Here is a 19,547-nt window from a genome sequence, read left to right as displayed (position 1 = left end):
TTGAAACTTGTTTTTGAACAAATTAACTATAGAAAGAGAAAATGGAGTTAGGAGTTAAATATAAAACATGGGTTGGGAGGTAGATGCTATTAAGTAATAATTGCTAATATCATTGGGTGTGTAACAATTGTACTGTGTTTTTTTTTTTAAGTCCTTGCCCTCTTAGAAAACATACAGAATTATTTACAAGTAAAGTGATACAGTAGCTGTGACAAAACAGTGGTATTAGATGAAACGAGAATGGCAAGGGTGTCTGGGTAGCTCTGTTGGTTAAACATCTGCCTTGGGCTCAGGTCATGATCCCAGGGTCCTGGGATGAAACCCTGCTCAATGGGGAGTCTGCTTCTCCCTTTCCCTCTGCCCTTCCCCACTGCTCATGCTCCCTCTCTCTCTCCTTTTCTCTCAAATAAATCAATAAAATCCTTTTTAAAAAATGGCACAAGATGATGGGTCCATGTAAATTCATTATGTATCCTCTCTATTTCTGTGTGCCATTGAAAATCCCCTTCCCACCCCATAAACTTTTAAAATAAATTAAAAGACTCCAACATCAGTCAATACATATCCTCTTGTTGTTTTCATCGTGGATGTTATTGTAATTGCACAGTCAGAGTAGAACTTCCTGAAGGCTTAGGCAGAAATGCTTGGCCCACACAATAAAAGGAAGTGCTTCTACACAGAGAAATTTGAAGACCAGCATAAACCCACAGAGAAGTAAGATTAACGTAAGAGAGAGAGGGGGAAAAAATAGGTTTAGAGAAAGAAGAGCTGACCGAGAGTGGTCTAGTTTGGAGATAAATCTAGAAATTAACTTTTTATGGAAATGAAACCACACTGCTACCAATCCCAGAAAAAATCCCAATCCCTATCTTTGTTTAAGCTCAGGTCTTTCTTAGTCTTAAGACTGTGTTCATTTTACTGCAGTCAAGCTTATGTTTTGTTTTTTTCTTTAGTTTTTTCGATTACTTCTTAGAAAATGGCTCTTTTTATTTAGGGCTTTAATTTGATTATGGCTTTGTCAAGAGGAAGGGAGTAAGTATCTCTCAGCCTTTGAAGGAATCAGTTAAAGGAAACAGCTTCAGGACGCTGGTAACCAGATAGACCAATTCCAGAAACCCCACCTGATCTAAGGAGCTGGGACACATGGAAGGAAGGGGCTTTCAAGGATGGCTACAGATAAAAAGTGAGGAAGGTTCTAGATAACTCAGGAACTATAGATAAGACATACGTGGAGTCAATAAAGAAAAGTCATCAAAATCAGTCTGGAATAGATAAATACAATTTTGAAATTAATGTCTCCATGTTAATTTTTTTTTTAAATCTGCCAAAGGGCAAAGCCATACATATATGAGAGTTGCAGCGTGGCACATGGCAAACACTGGGTAAATGTTAACTATTGCTAATATACTTGACACTTTGCTCACTATTCCAGGCAATTCTGGCAAAAGCAGATGCCCTTGATCCCTAAATGCAGCTATGTGTGAGACACTGTTGATTTTAGAAGCAGCTCAACAAATCGAACGTACACAACACTGTTCAAATTTATATAAACTACCTCCTCTTTATTGCTCCACTTTTAAATTATAATCCTGATGAGGTTTTGTCAATCCTGAAGACCTGTCAAAGTGCCTGTTCAACTCTGAGCCTTGTTTTTTCTAGCATATTCTAATTTCTAGATTCTAAAATTAGATTCTAATATCTAATTCCAATATTCTTTTGTAGAATTTTTTTTTTTTGAGTTTCCTGATTTTTTTGCTTTGTTTAGTTTTTTTGGCTTAGAGATAGGAGTAGCCTTTCCAACAGAAAGAGTGTTATGAATGTTACCAGGAAAGGGGGAAAGGCCTGGATAGCCACAAACATCTTCCTTCCAGGTCTGGCCACAACTGTAAAATCCCCACATTAGTCATTGCTTTGAAGGCATGACAGGCTTCTGCTAAATGTAACTAATAGCTGGGAAAGCAAACACGTAAAGCTTTTGTGGGCTACTAAGACTCTTCCTTCAATTGCTTTATCAATTTCCCCAGCATGCATTCATTTATTCATTAGACAGTTTAAGAAAACATTATTGAATGCATACCCAGGTGATGGGATTACAAAATGGAACGGACTATGCCTCCAGCCCTGAAGGAACTCAGTTACCAAAGGAGACGCTAGGTATCACGGTGAGTGCCACCTTTGGAATCAGACAAACTGGATTCCCACAGTAGCTTTGCCACTCTCCAGCTATTTTCCCTTGAACAAGCTTCTCCATGCCTCAGTTTCTTCACCCGCCTACCCTTTCAGTAACTGAGTTAATATGTGTCAATGCTTTATCAAGGTACTTGTAGTAGATAATAACTGTGAGTTATTGTCATTACTGTTATGACTATATAAATAAAAATAAGAGACTATTGCTTTGTATATATTCAAAGAGCTATGGTTATAGACCCAGGGCAGTGCCTAATTGTGCCTGGGAAATTTAAAGGCTTCTTCTAAAGAGATGATAAGAGAGCTAAGTGTGGAGTCAGTGCTGTCCCAAGAGCAGCTGTGGGAAGAAACTCTGAGGTAGTTAAGACCATAATGTCTGAAAGAAATGGGACCTTCCGTGGCACTGGAGCAAAAGATAGCAGTCTGGTAAATGTAATATGAAGGGGTTGAGGGTAGATGGTGGGGTTTTGTGAAGGGCCTTATGCTCCAGGGTGAGTGGCTTGGACCTTGATCAACAGCTATAGAGGGACATTTGGTAAGTTTAGAAGACTGATAAAATCGTATTTGTTTTTGAGAAAACCACCCTGTCTGTTGTGTGGTGTAGAGTAGTAAAGGGGGCTGGTGATAAGCCTTTAAGGAGAAAGTCACAACCATCAATTGTTTAGGGCCATGTTTGGGGAAATAGAGATGCAATGGAAGTTTGAACACAATTCCAAACTAAAGTCAATGAAATACTACGTGGTGTCATAGGACCATCGCTCAAAGCAGTCTCCTGGGGGCCACCCTCAGAAGCTTCCCTCCACAACTGCCTCTCTCTCTCAGTGTCTCTCACATCTACCTCCCAACCCCCACACAAGTTCTCGCCATCACCAAGCCCAGTTGGTCCCAAATCCTAAACCTCTCTGCCTCTGCTCTCTGCTTGCCTTCCTTACTGGCATGGGCTTAACACCAGGCCATCGCCCTCTCTCCCATGATCTACTTCATTAGCTCTTTTCTGTACTGTGGCTGAGCTCACCTCTTTCTAAGTTATCCCTACAGACTATCGCAATGATATGCTAACAAAATTCGATCATGTCACCCTCCTAGTTAACATTTTCCAATGGCTTGCCATTACTTATAGGATAAAAGATAAGCTTAATTATACACTGATTGGATACCTACTTCTCCAACCTCAGTTAAAGCCACACATTCCAAGAATACCAGCGGCTGAGACTTTTTTTGTTTGCTCATACTCCAAGGATCTCTGGTTTGAAGCTCTACTTCATACATGTTCTCTGTATCATGAAATCAATCACATTTTTCTTGACAAATTTTGACAGAAGGCCCTACCTTATAACAATTTCACAGAGACATTTGGTTGAGGTAACAAGGCATTCAAAGCCCTCTATAGTCTTTCCCCAATTTATTTCCAATGTGATTTTTCCAAATCTTCCACTCAAACCACACAGATCTACACGTTGTCCTTTCTTGAAACATATCTTATGCTTTGCCACTTCAAAGTTTCAGCTCATGCCATCCCTCTTGTGTGGAACCCACTGCCTCTTTCCCTGTTCCTTTCTAGAACCTAGACATTCTCTCCATGTGTCCTGCTCTGTGAAGTGTCCCAGGTCAGCTCAGCTACAGGAATCTGTCCCTTCTCTGAAATGTCCTAGCACTTACCATCTTGGCCATTCATTTACAGTTAATCATCAGTTCCTGTCTTGCGATATTACTAGATTGTTATATTCAATTATTATTTATCTCTTGCATTGTTTTATAACTTTTAAAGTATTTATGCTTTATTTCCTGAACTGGATTGTAATTTCTGAAAGCTGGGGCTTTGACCACTGTTACTATTATCTTTTAGGGCCTACATAATATCTCATATATTGTTGGCATTTAATTAGTATTTATTAATTGACATGTTGGCTGATATTTCTACAGAGAAATATTATAGTTGGAGTTCATGAAATAGAAAGAGTTTGAATTAATGAACATCATTTTTTACTTAATAATTTTATAATTTTAGGAGAATACATGTAAATGTATCAATTACTTCTTTTATTAAAATTTTCTCAGAGAGAGAAGAATGTATGTGTTTCCTTCGTAAAAGAGTTCTTGAAATCTACAGGACAATATGGAGCACATTTCCAGGTTTAGTTATACTGCCCGCTGAGCAGAGAAAACCTTCCCTTGTATGAACAGACAGTGAAGGAGGGGGAGTGAGGAGGAGTGAGAAGGAACAGAGAAGGAGAAGGGGGAAGAGATGGGGAAGAGTGGGGGAGAGGGGAGGTGGAGGGGGGAAGAAAAAGAAAAAGGAGGGGTAGATAAAGAGGCAGGAAAGCAGCAAGAGAGGGAAAGGTTCTCTTCTGATTAAATTGGTAGGCAAATCCCCTTCCAAAAAAAGATGCTGTTTCTGACTAAACCAGTTTTGATCATATTCTTCCTTAAACACCTCATATACAATATAAAGTAGATTTTTCAGTGGTGTGGTCAAGGCTGTCTTTGAAGGTCATTCTGATAGTTTAGGGGAAGGTAAAATTGCAGGCATGGAAGGCATGTCAAGGAAGAGCCAAGGAGAGCCAGTACTGTAACACTGGAAAGAGGGAGAAGGCTTTGTAAAATTTTCACAGGTTAAAAAATAAAAATTGACATGATATCTCTACTTACCAAGATTTTAGTGACTTTCTTCTATAGTTGATAGGAGTGGAGCATAAAGCAACATACATGTTGTTACAATTAACTCTAGTGAGGAAAGCATGAAACTAAGGTACCGAAAATTCCAAAATCACCATGAGGTTCATGATGCCTCCCCTCCAACCACCCCCTGTCAAATACACACACATAAAAGCCAACAGAACTCTGATTTCTCTTATCCAGTTTTATTTGAAAAGCAGACACCTAGTAAAATCTGCTTTCTTCAAAGCTAGCAATGGGATATGAAATTCCATGTCATTCTTGAACCTTAAAATAACTTTGTAAATTATTACTAAAAAGCCTAAGTAGAATTGAAGCGCCCATGAATGTAAAAATTTTCCATAGCTTTGGATCTTCTCATTTATATAGTTGAGATTGTTCTTTATAGTATTTCATATGCTTAGGTAAAAAAAAAAAATCATATTTTAAAAAAAAGTCATTCCTGATAGGGCAGGGAGATGGCCCTGGAAGTCCGAAGTGGTGAGAAGGTGGTGATTGTGGAGTAAATGGTATGCCAGCCTCTGCCTGCTTCCTCCCTTTGACAAAGCAAGTTATTTAATGTGGTGAGAAAGTAAGTGTTGAAGCAGTATCACTATTTACTAGAAATCACATGCCATGGGTTCAGTTAAAAAAAAAAAAAAAGAGGAAGTTCAGGCTAAGCAAAACTTGGGTCAACAGATGGCTTACGTAAATCTGTAGGTTAGGTATGACTGAGAATGTAGGGCCCCTGACAGAATCCCACAGAAACAGCCACCAGACCCAGAACCCTTCTCTCCTTCAGAGAAAAACTTCCAAGCAGACAGGAAGACCTAAAGGCAGTCACAACTCAACACAGCACAAATAACCAAATGGCACCTTGTGACGCGATTTCAGAAGCACACACATACACACACACCACTTCCTTCCACCTAAAAAAAAAGTCTTTGAGAGTTTTTTGAAACTTGCCTAGTTTCTGCCAAAGTACAAATAGAAATGGTATGAACTGAATTCACTTGATTATTTTGTAAAAGAAGGAAGTTTGAAGCACAACTTAGGAAAGACTTAGAGACAAATCATTATTCTTTTCCATCATACATTTTCACCTATAATGATTATGTGACCATTTTCAGAAGATCATATTGAAATGTGAATTATCATGAGGACCCTCTTTATCATTCAGACTGATTCACCTCTCTCTGTCCTTCCCATGAGCATTCGCCAGGGAGTCCTTGATTAAAATTCATGTGCATGACAGTCTGAGTACTTGCTGTTTCCTTCACCACAGTGCTCTCTTGGCCACACAGACAGATGAGTTTCCTGTCAGTTAGTCCTCAGCCCAGAAGGCACTCCACAGTGAAGCCTGTGCTGGCTATCACGTCCGTAAGCACACACTGAAAATTCTGTCAACCCTCCAAGGCTAATTTATTTTCCTTCTTGACACTTCTCATTTTGCTCTTCACACTGTGGGTATTTAAAATACAAGCTCTACTTATGAATTCATCCATTCCACAAACATTATTTGAGCACCTAACCCATGGCAGTACTCTTCCAGGGCCTTGTAATTCAGCAATGAACAACAGGTAAAGGTCCTTGCCCTCAAGGAGCTCATGTTCTTACTGTGAAGTAGTAGTGTTTCTATGATAAATACCATAAACAAAGAAATAAATGTTAGACGGTATCAATGCTTCAGAGGAAAGAAAAAAAAGCAGAGCAAGTTAAGGAGGATTAACAGTGTCAAGATGTGTGGTGGGACTAGATTGCAATAAGAAATACAATCAGAACAGATCTCAGAGAGAAGGGGAAATTTCATCAAGGAATTAAAGGAGGTGAGGGTGTTGGCCTTGCTGGTATCTGATGGATAGAAGAACATTCCAGGCAAGGGGAACCGCTAACATAAGGTTCCGAAGCAGAAGCACATGTGGCAAGTTCCAATAATAGTAAGAGGGTCATTGCAGCTAGAGTTGAACAAGAGAAGAGTATAGGAGGAAACGTCCTAGAGTCAACGAGGGCCAAGTTCACACTGAGGAAGTAGACTTTTACTGTGAGTGAAACTAGGAGCCATTGGAGGGTTTGGAGCAGAGACAGGAAATGATATGACTTATGGTTTAGGGGCTCATTCTCCTCAAGTTGACAACATTCTGTGGAGAGGTCAGAAGAAAATGAGACCATATAAAGAAACACCACTGTATGTCAGGTCCATGGGATACAAAAAGTGTTTGTTGAATGGATCAATATGTGAATGACTGGAATATGGAGGCCGAAGAATGAGACACAGAGTTCCTCACAAGCCTGAGGTAATGGGTGACATGTTTTCATATCTTTGGAAATCAGACAGTACATTAAGGTCAAACATAAGAATTATGTGTATGTGAATGTGTATGTTTCTATCTATATACACATGTATAAATATTTACTGCTTGTCTTCTGTGTGAAAAGCACTTCTACTTTTGACAAATGCCTTCACCTAATTTATGCTACACGTACAAATATGTGCATACCATAGTGTTCATTAATGCTAACCTCCATACAATAGGGCTACTTTCATTTCCTGAAAAATAGCATATTCTAATACTGTCAAGCTGAGGTCAATTTTTTTTTTTTTTAATCTGAACTTTATAGAAGGAATCTGTTCTTACAAACTAAAGGTCATGGTTTCAATTCCCACTTAGGTAGATTAGTTTGAAAAGAGGGAAAATTTTCTACAGCCACAGATTTTTTTTTTCTCAACCCAAAAATACTTCTAGTAAACAAGCATGAAAAAGGACCAAAAGAGTGAATCTGGAAAGCCCTATACAAGCCTATCTGGAAGAAAAAGAAAGGACCGATGGCTGTGAACAGTAGAGTGATATATGAAGGCCTGCAGAAACGTAAAATGTACTATGTTTAAACATGCCAATATAGTTTCAAGATTATCAGTGTCAAGACTGAACAATCTTAAGGCCTGAAGAAATTACCTCATTCATTTAAGTATTCATAAATAACTTTCGAGCATGTATTATACGTGTGGCACTGGTAATGCAAATTGAACAGGACGATATCTGTACCTAGATAATGATCATATGCATTTCCAACCAGGGTAACATCACCCCCCAGGAGAGAAAATTCGCTCTTGGGCCAGTCGAAAAGACTTTAGACTTTTAATTTATAAAATACAAATACGCATACTGTATATCTGTGATATTAAAATGTAATAGGGAGGGTTAATTAGAGGGGAAAATGTCTCAAAAGACTTGTTAGGAGGGCAAAAACAAACAAAAAGATTGAGAAATATTTGTCTACTGGGAAACAAGTGATTATAATAAAATCCAGTAACTGCAGTGATAGGGAAAGTGTAAGGTGTTGTGGGAACACACACCATACACACCGAAGCTGATACGAAAGGGGAAGTCAAAGAAGGCTTCCTGGGAGAAGTCACACCTCAGCAGAGCTATAGGGGATGACCAGCAGGATTTGTTCAGACAAGCAGGTGAGGAATGGTTTGCTAGAATCAAGGCAGAGGAAGAGCTTATGCAAAAGACCTGGACAATCACTTCACACGGACTTTTACGGAGCAAAATCTATATAAAACCCTAAGCCATTGAGCTTGGCTCATTTGGCTCGTTGATTCATGAAGTCCGATAGGCCGCAGAGAAAACACTGAAAACTGAAAGGTGAATTTGTGTCACATTTTGGACCTCAAGCCTGTCCTCTCTTCCATAAGAGGCGTTCTTTCAGCTGTTTGCCACCATCACAGGGAAGCCCTCCCTACTTCCTGCTGGAGAATTCCAACAGCCCCCTCACCTTCTCCCACCAGCGTCCCTATAGCATCAGAGCAACAGAGAGAGCTGAGAAGTCAGGCGCTAAACTGAGCCACCTGGAGAATGTCCCCACTGTCCCCTTCCTTAGCTCTCGAATCTTCAGTGTGATCCAAATCAACTCTGCCAGCTGAGTGTTTGTAAATGAGGCTGTAAAGCACTGATTCAAGAGAATTGGAGTATTTCATTAAGTCCATAGTTTGTAAATTTTTACAATCAAACGCACCCTACAGAACTCCCCTTCATTCATCCAGTTGCAAATATTTAAAGTACCTACGATGTCCCGGGCACTGTTCTAATCACTGACGGTACTGGAAAAAGGAGACAAGTTCCCTTACTCATGGAGCTAGCTTCCTCAAGGGGCAAAGGCAAATGGAAAATATGTGAACAAAGAAGTAAATCTAATAATTTCCATTCATGGTCAGAGTTATGAAGTAAATTTTAAAAGGCACATGGGTTTAAGAGTGACTTTAGATAAGGAGATGGGGGAATAATGATAGGAGGTGATATGTGAGCTGACACGGGAATGATAATGAACCAGCTATATGCGAGCCCCAAGCACAGTGAGCAGCAGTGCAAAGGCCCTAAGAGGGAGAAGAAAATGCACAGAGGAAAATATAGTGGGTGTGCACTTACACAGCGATACTGTTCTTAAATATAATTTTTTAAGTATAAGTGGTTTAATAGACTCTGCTACCCTCCCTATGCCTTCCAGGAGCCCTAGAATCTCTTCCAAACCAGCAAGGAAAGAATTAATGTCTCTATAACCCAGCACCTGGGCTGTCATGGCTACTTGCAGTTTGACTCACCAGAATCCATGTCATATCATTTCTTAATATAATTTTCCAACCACGTTTACACTCGCATAATACTCATGAAATTATTCTACAACTTCAGGGGGTGAACACGGAAGTCCTAAAATCCATCTTATGTCCTTGAGTTTATTTAAAGTTTGTCTCCGAGTCAGACACCTATTTAGCTATGGGACCAGGAGCAAGTTGATGGAAATGTCTATGCCTCAGTTTCCTGTAAAAGGAGAACAGTGATAATGTCTCATGTGCGGATTTAATAATATAGGGCATGTAAAGCACTTGAGAGACATTACAAATTATTATAATGGTTACTCTATTTATGAATAACTGTATTATTCATAAATAATAACTATAATTATGAATCCCTGCTAAGCTATGCCTACCACCTGAGTCTAAATCATTCCATTTTGTCGTAACATATTTTTTCTTCCTTTCCATTGGCCAAATTTCTACCAACTTCCAAAGCTCAGATAAAATGCTATATCCACCATGAAATTTCTACCAGCATCAGCTTCCAGAAAAGCGATTTTCCTCCTCTGAACAACTATGAGTACAGTTTATCCCACTAGTCTAATCATTTATTGTCTTACAAGACGATTTCGTATACAGTTGACCCTTAAAGAGCACAAGCTTGAAATTCATGGGTCAACCTATACACTGATTTTTAAAAAAATAAATACAGCACATTACTGTAAATGCATTTTCCTTATGATTTTCCTAATAATGTTCTTTTTTCATTTATTGTAAGAATACAATATATTAAACATGTAGCATACAATATGGGTCAATCAACTGTTTATGTCATCAGTAAGACTCCCGGTCAACAATTAGCCATTAATAGTTAAATTTTGGGAGAGTCCAGAGTTATACTCAGATTTTTGACTTTTTGGTGCCCCTAACCCCTGAGTTGTTCAAAGGTCCACTCTACATGTTTTCCATACTCTGCTAGATTGTAAATCTAAAACACTGCCCCATAGAAATACAGTTTGAGACAAATAAGTAATTTGAAATGTTCTAGTAAGCCACATAAAAAATCTTTTTTAAACAGGTAAAATTAATTTTATGGGGCTAAGCAATAATGTGTTTTATTATATTATTTATATTATAATTATATATTTTATTTAACCCCATAACCAAAATACTATAATTTACTATAAAATAAATAAAAACAAATGATTAATGACTTATTTTATATTCTTGTACTGCATCTTTGAAATCTAGTGTGTGCTTTACGTTTCCAGCACATCTCAATTTGGACAAGCCATATTTCAAGTGCCCCACAGACGCATATGGATAGTGGTTATCATTTGGGACAACACAGTTTTAGGGCATGTATTATCCTCCCTATCTCTGTATTTTTCATAATGCCCAGCATAGCACATACCTTATTTCAGAAGTTCAATTAATATTTGTCAAATTTATTAATCACTCTACTAATTAACTTAAAATCAGTGCAAAAATCTAACAGTATGGAAAACATATTTCTGGTATTCATAACACAAAAAAAGTAAAAACATGAAAAAATAATTTTAGTAACTTTAAAGAATAAGTTTACTCTTCAGAGTGATAAAATGAATTTTTAAGTTATATTTCTCATTAAGAATATACTTCAGAAGTACTAAGTCCTAGATCATTGAAGAAAATAGTACACACAGCAATAAAATTATTTGTTTGACCTATTTGGAGAAAAATTCAATCCTACTTTCCTGATATGAATAAGAATTTTAGGTAAGCATAATTCACCCTTAAGTGTGTAGGATTTGATAAGTCTGGATGAAAATGTTTTGAAGCTGTTTTCCTGCTCACCACATGACTTTTCCTAAATGTGTTGTGCTCTGAAATATATTCAGTGTTTTCAAAAATGATTTCCCAGTTATTCCAATGCAGTTACAGAAAATGAATGACATTATTTCCATAATCATTAAGAACATCTATCAGGACCAGATTAACTTGAATTGTTCCTGTTAGAAAGTCGCTATGAAGGAAAGTGAAAATCCTGATATGCATTCCACCACTCTAAAATTGTAGCTACCCACTCCTTCTTTATCAACTTTAGACCTGCCTTTCTTTTTAACCTTAAGTATCCATATGCCGGAAGTATAGATTGTGGTAGAGAATTATGAAGAATTAACAAAATATGGTAATTAGGGAAGTAAAATAACTTACCTTTGGCAGTTTCAATGGTAATTTGCAAACTGGCAACTGATGATGGTTTTCATCAAGTGTAAGAGACTGATCCAAGTTGTGGACTACGTCTTCTTTAGGAATTTTATAAACTACAAGGGTGCCCTTATAATAAGGACAGCTATAGTTTCCAAATTCATCCACCTCTTTTAGTTGGAGTTCCAGCCTGGGTTTTCTTTGCAAATGAAAAATAAGCTTGTAATCTTTTCCATAATCCTTACCATTGCCTAAAAAGAAGTAAAATACATTTGTTACTATTAAAATATACCACTTTGTCTTATTTACTTTTTTAAAATCCAAACAATTATTTCACTTTTTAATACAATTTAAGCTTTTTTGGTATCATCACCTTTTGCCAAAATTTAGGCAGCAATAGACTGAGACTACAGATTACTAAAAAGATTTCTTATCTGTAATTGGACCAGGCGCTCTCTGGCTGCTTCTTGATCTAATCATCTTTGTTTTTCTTTTTCCATTCCATTTTGCTCTAACAAAAAACTATTGGAAATATTCAGTTCTTTCTGTATTTAGAAAATTATTTTTACCTTTCAATAATTGTCTTTTTTCTCTCCCCTAACTCTTCATAACATAGGGGACACTATGGTGACCTCACAATAGGCATTCTAGATGTATGGTAGCCACTAGCAGCGTGTGGCTTTTAAAATTAAAGGTGAAATTAATTAAATTAAATTAAATGAAAAACCAATTGCTCAGTCACTCCAGCCACATTTCAAATATTCAATAGCAACCTATGTCTAGTAGCTTTTGCCAGTGCAGATACAACACATTTCCACCATCACAGAAATAGAGATGTTTTAGCAAACTTCAAAATGGAAGACTTACTAGATTCATGTTACTGACATTTCTATTGAAACCTGATTAATTCTGCCAAATAAGAGTATATCTTCTCAACTGCTTGTTGAAAATACTAGGGCTTTGGTGGAGATAACTTTTCACTCATGGGGGTTTTACCAGGACAATTTTATGTTGTCATTGCAAAAGCAAAACAGACGCTACTATTTTCCCTAAGGCATGTCTGCATTACCCTTCGCAAAATTTAAATGTAAGCTATATTGTAACAGTTGAGATAGTATATTTCAAACTTGAAGAGCTAGATCCAAGGCTGGCCCAACTATTTATCTACACTGTAATACTTATCCAGTCCTTTTACATCTCTGAACTTCTTGGAGGCTTAACTTCCTTATCTTTAAAACAAGAGAAATAAAACTTACCTCCTAGGATTGTTCTGGGAATGAAAAGAAATAATATGGATAAAATGTTCGGCACAAAGACCTAGCACGTGGTAAGTGCTCAGTAGGTGATAGTAATAATAGCAAATGATAAGAATGAAGCAGGATCCTTCAACCACTTAATATTTTTTTAACATCAACATGAAGGCTTTATATAGAAGTTGCAACTTCCTCCTATTCCTAGAAGCCTGAACGTTGACTACTCAGAGCTCTTTCTCATGGAAAACCTTCCCAATGACATAAGAGTTCAGTGAGAGATGTAAATGACACCAATATTTTTCTCCCAGTTGGACTGCTAGATGTCATTTTGGTGAATCTCTAAAGCACAGTTAAATCTAGAATTTTAATTACTCCAAGTTATGAAATGTGTTGGAGTATGTCTCTTCACATAAGTTTATATTTTAGAGGCAACTTGGCTACTTGAATAGAATGATTCCTAGGACATCCTAGGAAAGGAATGACAAGCCAGGGCTTGACTTCTTAAAAGAGTTTCACTCTGGTAAAAAAAAAAAAAAAAAAAAAAAAAAGGAAAGAAAAGAAAAGAAAAGAAAAGAAAAAAATTTGAAGTCACTGAAATGTCACCTAGTAAATTAGGTAAATTAGAGTTTCTAGATCACTGGAGTAACACCTGGCGAAGTTCTACTCCATGCTACTGGAGTTGCTACTTTGGTCCAAATAGAAAACAACTTAATCAATCTCTCCTTCTAACTTTTGAAAGATACTCCATGCCAGGTATTCAATTACTCATAAGGAATAATTTAGATGCAGGATATAAAGATTGAGGGGGAGGCCTAGCTACATTGGTTCAATTTAGATCTTAAATTTATCTGCCTCTCCATTGCCAGTTAATTTTTTTAAATAAAGATCTATAATGTAAATCTCTAAGAGTCATGTTTATATATGAAATAAAGATGAAATTGTTGAGGATTTACTAATAATAAATAGCATGATCTTAGTTTGATAAATAGAAAGCCTAGATTTTTTTTAAGTTGGAATTTCATTGCTGCCAAGATATAGCACTGTATTTTGAATACCCCTTGAAAAACATTTTTAAAAAATTCAAAAAAAGAACAAGCAGGACAAAGAAATTTCACTATTCTAGTTTTTTTTTTCCCACATTGGCATATTTAGAGAAGTAAAAGCAAAATTCATTTATTGCATTCCAAAATTATGAAATCAACCCTTAGTTGCCCTTTTGAGAACCTCTTTCTCCTCAACATATAGTGTAATATAGTTCCTAGAAGACCTTGGAATGCTAGCTGTTCAATAAGTATTTATCATACAAAGAAATACAGAATTTACCTGTATTTTATGTTATTAGATATACCTTTTGGCAATATATTTTGTTCTTAATGAGGGGAACTGGAATATTTTTCAAAGATGACATAGAAAGTACAAATGTAGAAATACATGCTTTTGCTTAGGAAATTCAGATGAGTAAGTGAAAGGCTAGGAAAATGGAGAACCAGGAGAATTTTGTAAGAACCACTGGCTCAGGGGTTTTCTGTATTCTAACACATCTCCACCACCTCGATCCGTAAGTAACCATCATCCCTTGCTTGGTTTATTACAATGGCTCATTGACTCATCTCCCCAATTCTTCTTTTATCTCTGAGATAATAACTGTGTTGCGAATCTATTCTATAATCTAACTCAGATCATGTGACTCCTCTGTTAACAAGATGGCTCCCCATTTCACTTGTAATAAAAGGCAAACTCCTTGCTATGGCCTTCAAGGAATGGTCAGTACTCACCTCCTTTCCTACAACTGTCCTCTCGCTTCCTCTCATCCACCCACTTCAGCCTCCTTGCTGTTCCTTGAACAGATCAGGCACGCGTCTGCTTCTGTTCAGTAGCACTTGTAATCCCTCAGCCTGGGACAAACTCCCCTGAGATAGGATTATGGCTTCCTTTCTCACCTTCAAGTCTCTGCTTAAATATCACTTTCTCAAAAAGGTCCTCCTTCATGAGTGTATGTAAAATTGCAACTCTGCCACTCCCTCTGAGACCCTTGATATCCTTTCCTTGCTTTATTCATCTATAAGGATTCCCCCATCACATTGTATATTTTACTTATTTGCTTCTCTGTCTCTCTCCAGTAGAATAAAATATACACAAGGGCAGGGAATTTTTGTTGAATGCATAAAAGGGTGCTCATTCTAACATCGTGCACATGTTTCTGGGAAAGTCACTTCCCTGGACCAAAGGGCATTCAGGGCAACTTTGACTCACACAGACCTCTTTAGGAATTACTAGATGTTATGGGTCATGCCAAAGTGTCATGATATCAAATTTTATCTGTCCATTTCCTGGCACTTTCTGGATTTTGTGAGCACTGGGGGTTTAGATGACATGCAATAGGAAGTCTGAGTGCTGAATTAACAGCTCTTACCCAGAGAATGAAAGCATATATTCAGAAGGATGCCAAAGGCTAATATAAAAAACCCAGGGGAACACCTCTCTTCTTTTCTCTTAGAAGGAGAAATAAAGTACGTGGCCCATGACCTCACTCAAAAGAATCATCTCTATTCTATATAAATAAATATTAAAACTTTGACATTTCTCAAAAGACAGTCATCTAAATCCATTAACTAAAGTATTAAATACTTTTAATTGAATAATTCTATAATGTGAAGTTCTTTCCCAAGTTTTTGTCTCCATTCTTCCAACTAATACTCCTTCTAACTGTCAGGCACTGTACTAGGTGCTGGGGATTGAATGGTGCCCACCAACAGGACAGGACCTGCTCTCAAGGGACTGTAGTCAGAGAAATGGACATTGATCAAACAATTAAATGAATAAATGAAGATTGTATCTATGGCCATGTACACAAAAAGGAAGTACATAAAGATCTGAAAAAGTAAGATAAGTACTGACAGAACCAGGAAAGACGGGAACCCTCTTCTAAACATGATCAGCAAGGTGAAGAATGAAAGTACAGTAGGAGGTAACTGGAAGTGGGTGGGGTGGATGGGTGGGGAGGACAACCCTCTAAGCAGACATTATCTGATTGTATGTCTTTGAGATTCACAAACTATCACAGGCTCTAATGAAAGGATGAGGTATCAGTGCTTTCCTGGGAATCTCGCTCCTCTAAGATGGAGAAAAACCCATTGAGGCCACAGATCTGAGCTTAGGTCTCTAGGAAAGGCAAAGCAGACACAATCTGGCATCCTGTCTGATTCATTTCCCTCGAGAGAAGACGAGTTCTTCTCCATTCCTTACATGGAGGAATTGCTCATGCTCTGGCTATCTTCAGGCACTCTTATTTTAGCTTATGCTCCCCCTTCCCATTATGGGCAATAATACACTCGGTACCATTGCTTATGAGAAGCACGGGAAATCACTCCTGTTTAGGGCACTAAGTAAACACAGCTGCTGTCCCAAGTATTACAGGAAAATCACTGGCATCGTTAGTTTGGGTGGGACACTTCCAGTTTTTGACTATCTCTTCTTAGAGAGATTGTCCCAGGATGGACACTGTGGTTTCTGCTTCAGAAGTCAAATAGAAAGGGATCTCTTCCACCTTCCTTCCTCCCCCACCTCACCCTTCCCTTTCCCTTTTTCTTTTTTTTTTTTTTTTTTAAGATTTTATTTATTTATTCGACAGAGATAGACAGCCAACGAGAGAGGGAACACAAGCAGGGGGAGCGGGAGAGGAAGAAGCAGGCTCATAGCGGAGGAGCCTGATGTGGGGCTCGATCCCATAACGCCGGGATCACGCCCTGAGCCGAAGGCAGACACTTAACCTCTGTGCCACCCAGGCGCCCCATCCCTTTCCCTTTTTCTGATACCCTTGTCATTCACTCACTAAGTCCCGTCAGCTGACTCAGATGGCTGGGACTCTGAATGTGGAAGTGGAAAAGACAGTTCACGTTGGGACACTTTGGGTCACATTTCTGAGATGCCAGCAAAAGGGCAGCCTCAACTTCAAGGCTGAGGCTTGTGACATCATTTGGTGACAACAAAGAGTCATTGGAGCTTGGCTTAATTTCCAGAATCAGAGAGAAAATAGGCATCATTAAAAACCAATGAGATCTATATGAATTTATAAATGAACAGAAAATACTACTTCAAGGCAAGTCTATCCCAAGATTCCTGGGCCAGAAATCCCCATAAAACCCATGCCTGCATTCTCCCCTGCCTCTCACTTTTACATGCGCACCTGTTAGATTCTATTCCACATCAAGGAAAGAAGTTACAGAGGGGAAGTGGTTGAATTAGTAAAAAAGAAATCACTGGGATGGCAACTTCTCCAGAAATCTTTTTATCTCTTCTCTCATACAGCTGTTTTCTCTCTGTGTTCTCCTTTTTCTTCCATTTCTCATTCTCTTCATCTTCTTTTATCTCTTTTTCTTATCTATTTCCTCACTTCTCCCCTGTTATCCTGCAACCTCTCATATTCATTTGCGCTGTTTTTCTTAGAATTGCCTTGTAGTCTCCCATTTACTGCATATTGAAAGCTCTTGATGTACCAGGCGCTCAATGCACCAGGCTCAGCGGTACACAGCAAGAAAGACAAAGTCATCGCCCTCATGAAATGTACATTCCAGCGAAGAACATAAGTATATAAATGAAAAGTAAATAAATAAATAAAATAATTTCAAATTGTGTTAAGATTTATAATGGAAGCCAAAAACACCAGATAAATATGAGAATGAGAGGTCAGCAGGGTGTGTCATCTAGATCAGAGAGAGGTTCTTAACCACTTCTGTGCCATGGACCCTTTAGGTGTTTGGTGAAACCTGTTGATTGCTTCTCAGAGTAGTCTTTTAAATATATAAAATAAAGTAAGTGGAAGTATAAATCAGATAATTATACTGGATATAGTTCTATGCATACATCTCTTGGGAGTCCACTGATTCCAGATTAGATTCTTCATAGGACATCAGAAAGAGGTTAGTTGTTATTTTAAGTAAAATAAGAGATAATTATAAGGTTTTAATGATGGGGTAATACAGTATGATTGATATTTTTAAAAGATCGCCATTGTTGCTGTGTGGAGTTAGATTTCACATGGCTAATCGTGGAAGCAGAGGAGTACTGAGGAGATACCTGCACTGGTGTGTGAGAGATGGTTCTAGCTTGGACCCAGAGAGTAATCATGGAGAAGACTATTTCTAGAAGAATGTCACTTAGAGTCTACCTGTGAGGGATCATGCATCCCCTAATGAGAGAAGAAAGAGACTGGAAAGGAAGAAGCAAATAAGCACTTTCCTCTTCCTACTTTTTAAAAGCCTCCTCTCAGTTTTCTGGAAGTGTTCTTAGTCATACAAGTTTCACAAACCTTTCTGAAGCTTGCGGCCATTAGCCCATAGAGTGTATAACAGGCGTCTTTATACTTACTTGAAGCAAAGATATTTCCAGTAAATCTTAAAAGAAGTTGGTCTCCTTCTTTTACTTGGAAGGGGCGTGATGGCTCTGGAGGACCACTGAACGCTTCTGAGCGCAAGTTCCGAAGCATCTGGTTTAAATCTTTAGATGGCACCACGAGAATAACTACTCTGTGGGGATGGTCTTTCTGGGGGCAGAGTACAGCACAGGCAGTGGTGCCGAGCATGGCTTCTTCCAAGGCTTTCACGAAAGAAACCAAATGGCTATTTTCCACGTTGGAGGAAAGATGAAGCACAATCAACCTGCATGGGAGCAAAGAGGCATGACCATGACGTAAGGGCCACCTGCCATCTCATCGATGACCAATCAGTGATATCACCGATAACCAGTAACACCCAAGGAAAGAGCCATTCTCATCCAAGCATTCTTCAAAATCAAGCATGCTGATAACCAAATAGATTCATGAATGATGTTAATGAAACCCTTGGCAGTCAGGAAACCGTTCAAACCAAACCAAGTTCTAGACAGATGTTCTTAGTCAAAGAAATCATCCAGACTCAGATCAGCTCTAAATATGACAGCGTATTTTAAATTGTATTTTAACTAGCATTACCAAGGAGTATTACTTCAAACTATAGTAGAGAAAGATAACCAAGATGATCCATTTACTACCAACAGGACAAAGAATACATGTCTTAATTAAGTGGGGATTAAGATTTTTATCTCTGTCACTGTGTGGTAAGGATTGTTATGAATGGACCTTTTTATGAGTTGAATTTTGTCCCCTCTACTCAAATTTATATGTTGGAGGCCTAACCCCCAGAACCTTAGAATGTGACTTTATTTGGAGATAGGCTCTTGACAGAGTAATCAAGTTAACGTGAGGTCATTAGGTATACCTAATCCAATATGACTGGTATCATAACAAGGGGAAAGCTGGACATAGAAATATGCATACACAGGGAATGCTGTGTGAACATGAAAATGGCCATCTACAAGCCAAGGAAAGAAGCCTGGAACAGATCCTTCCCTCACAGTCCTCAGAAGGAATGAAACTTGCTAACACCTTGATCTTGGACTTCTAGCCTCCAGAATTATAAGACAGTACATTTCTGTTGTTAAAGCCACCTAGTTTGTGGGACTTTATTACGGCAGCCTGGCAGACTAATACATATACCTTTCTCTGGGCTGGATCACTACCCCCTCACACATTTCCCCCAACTCTTCTCCAGAGAATTGTCCTATAGGAGCCCCCTCAGTCAGAGCATCCCTGAACCCGCAGACAAGGACTGACTGATGTCAGGGTGTAAAGTCAGCCTTCTTGGTTCTCA

General features: G+C 38.3%; 1 protein-coding gene across 1 annotated transcript in view; it reads right to left on the bottom strand.

Moving 5' to 3' along the window:
• DTHD1 (death domain containing 1) overlaps window positions 1-19,547 on the bottom strand; it is a 64,647-nt gene that overhangs the window by 20,420 nt on the left and 24,680 nt on the right. The window contains exons 7-8 of the mRNA XM_044387633.3: window positions 18,229-18,518; window positions 11,615-11,859 (exon numbers count right to left, since the gene is read on the bottom strand). Of these exons, the coding sequence (XP_044243568.1) occupies window positions 11,615-11,859; window positions 18,229-18,518 (535 nt within the window). The remainder of the gene's footprint in view (window positions 1-11,614; window positions 11,860-18,228; window positions 18,519-19,547) is intronic.

The sequence above is a fragment of the Ursus arctos genome, unplaced genomic scaffold, assembly GCF_023065955.2.
Source record: "Ursus arctos isolate Adak ecotype North America unplaced genomic scaffold, UrsArc2.0 scaffold_9, whole genome shotgun sequence".
NCBI lineage: Eukaryota > Metazoa > Chordata > Mammalia > Carnivora > Ursidae > Ursus > Ursus arctos.
This window is presented reverse-complemented; position numbering and strand designations above follow the sequence as displayed.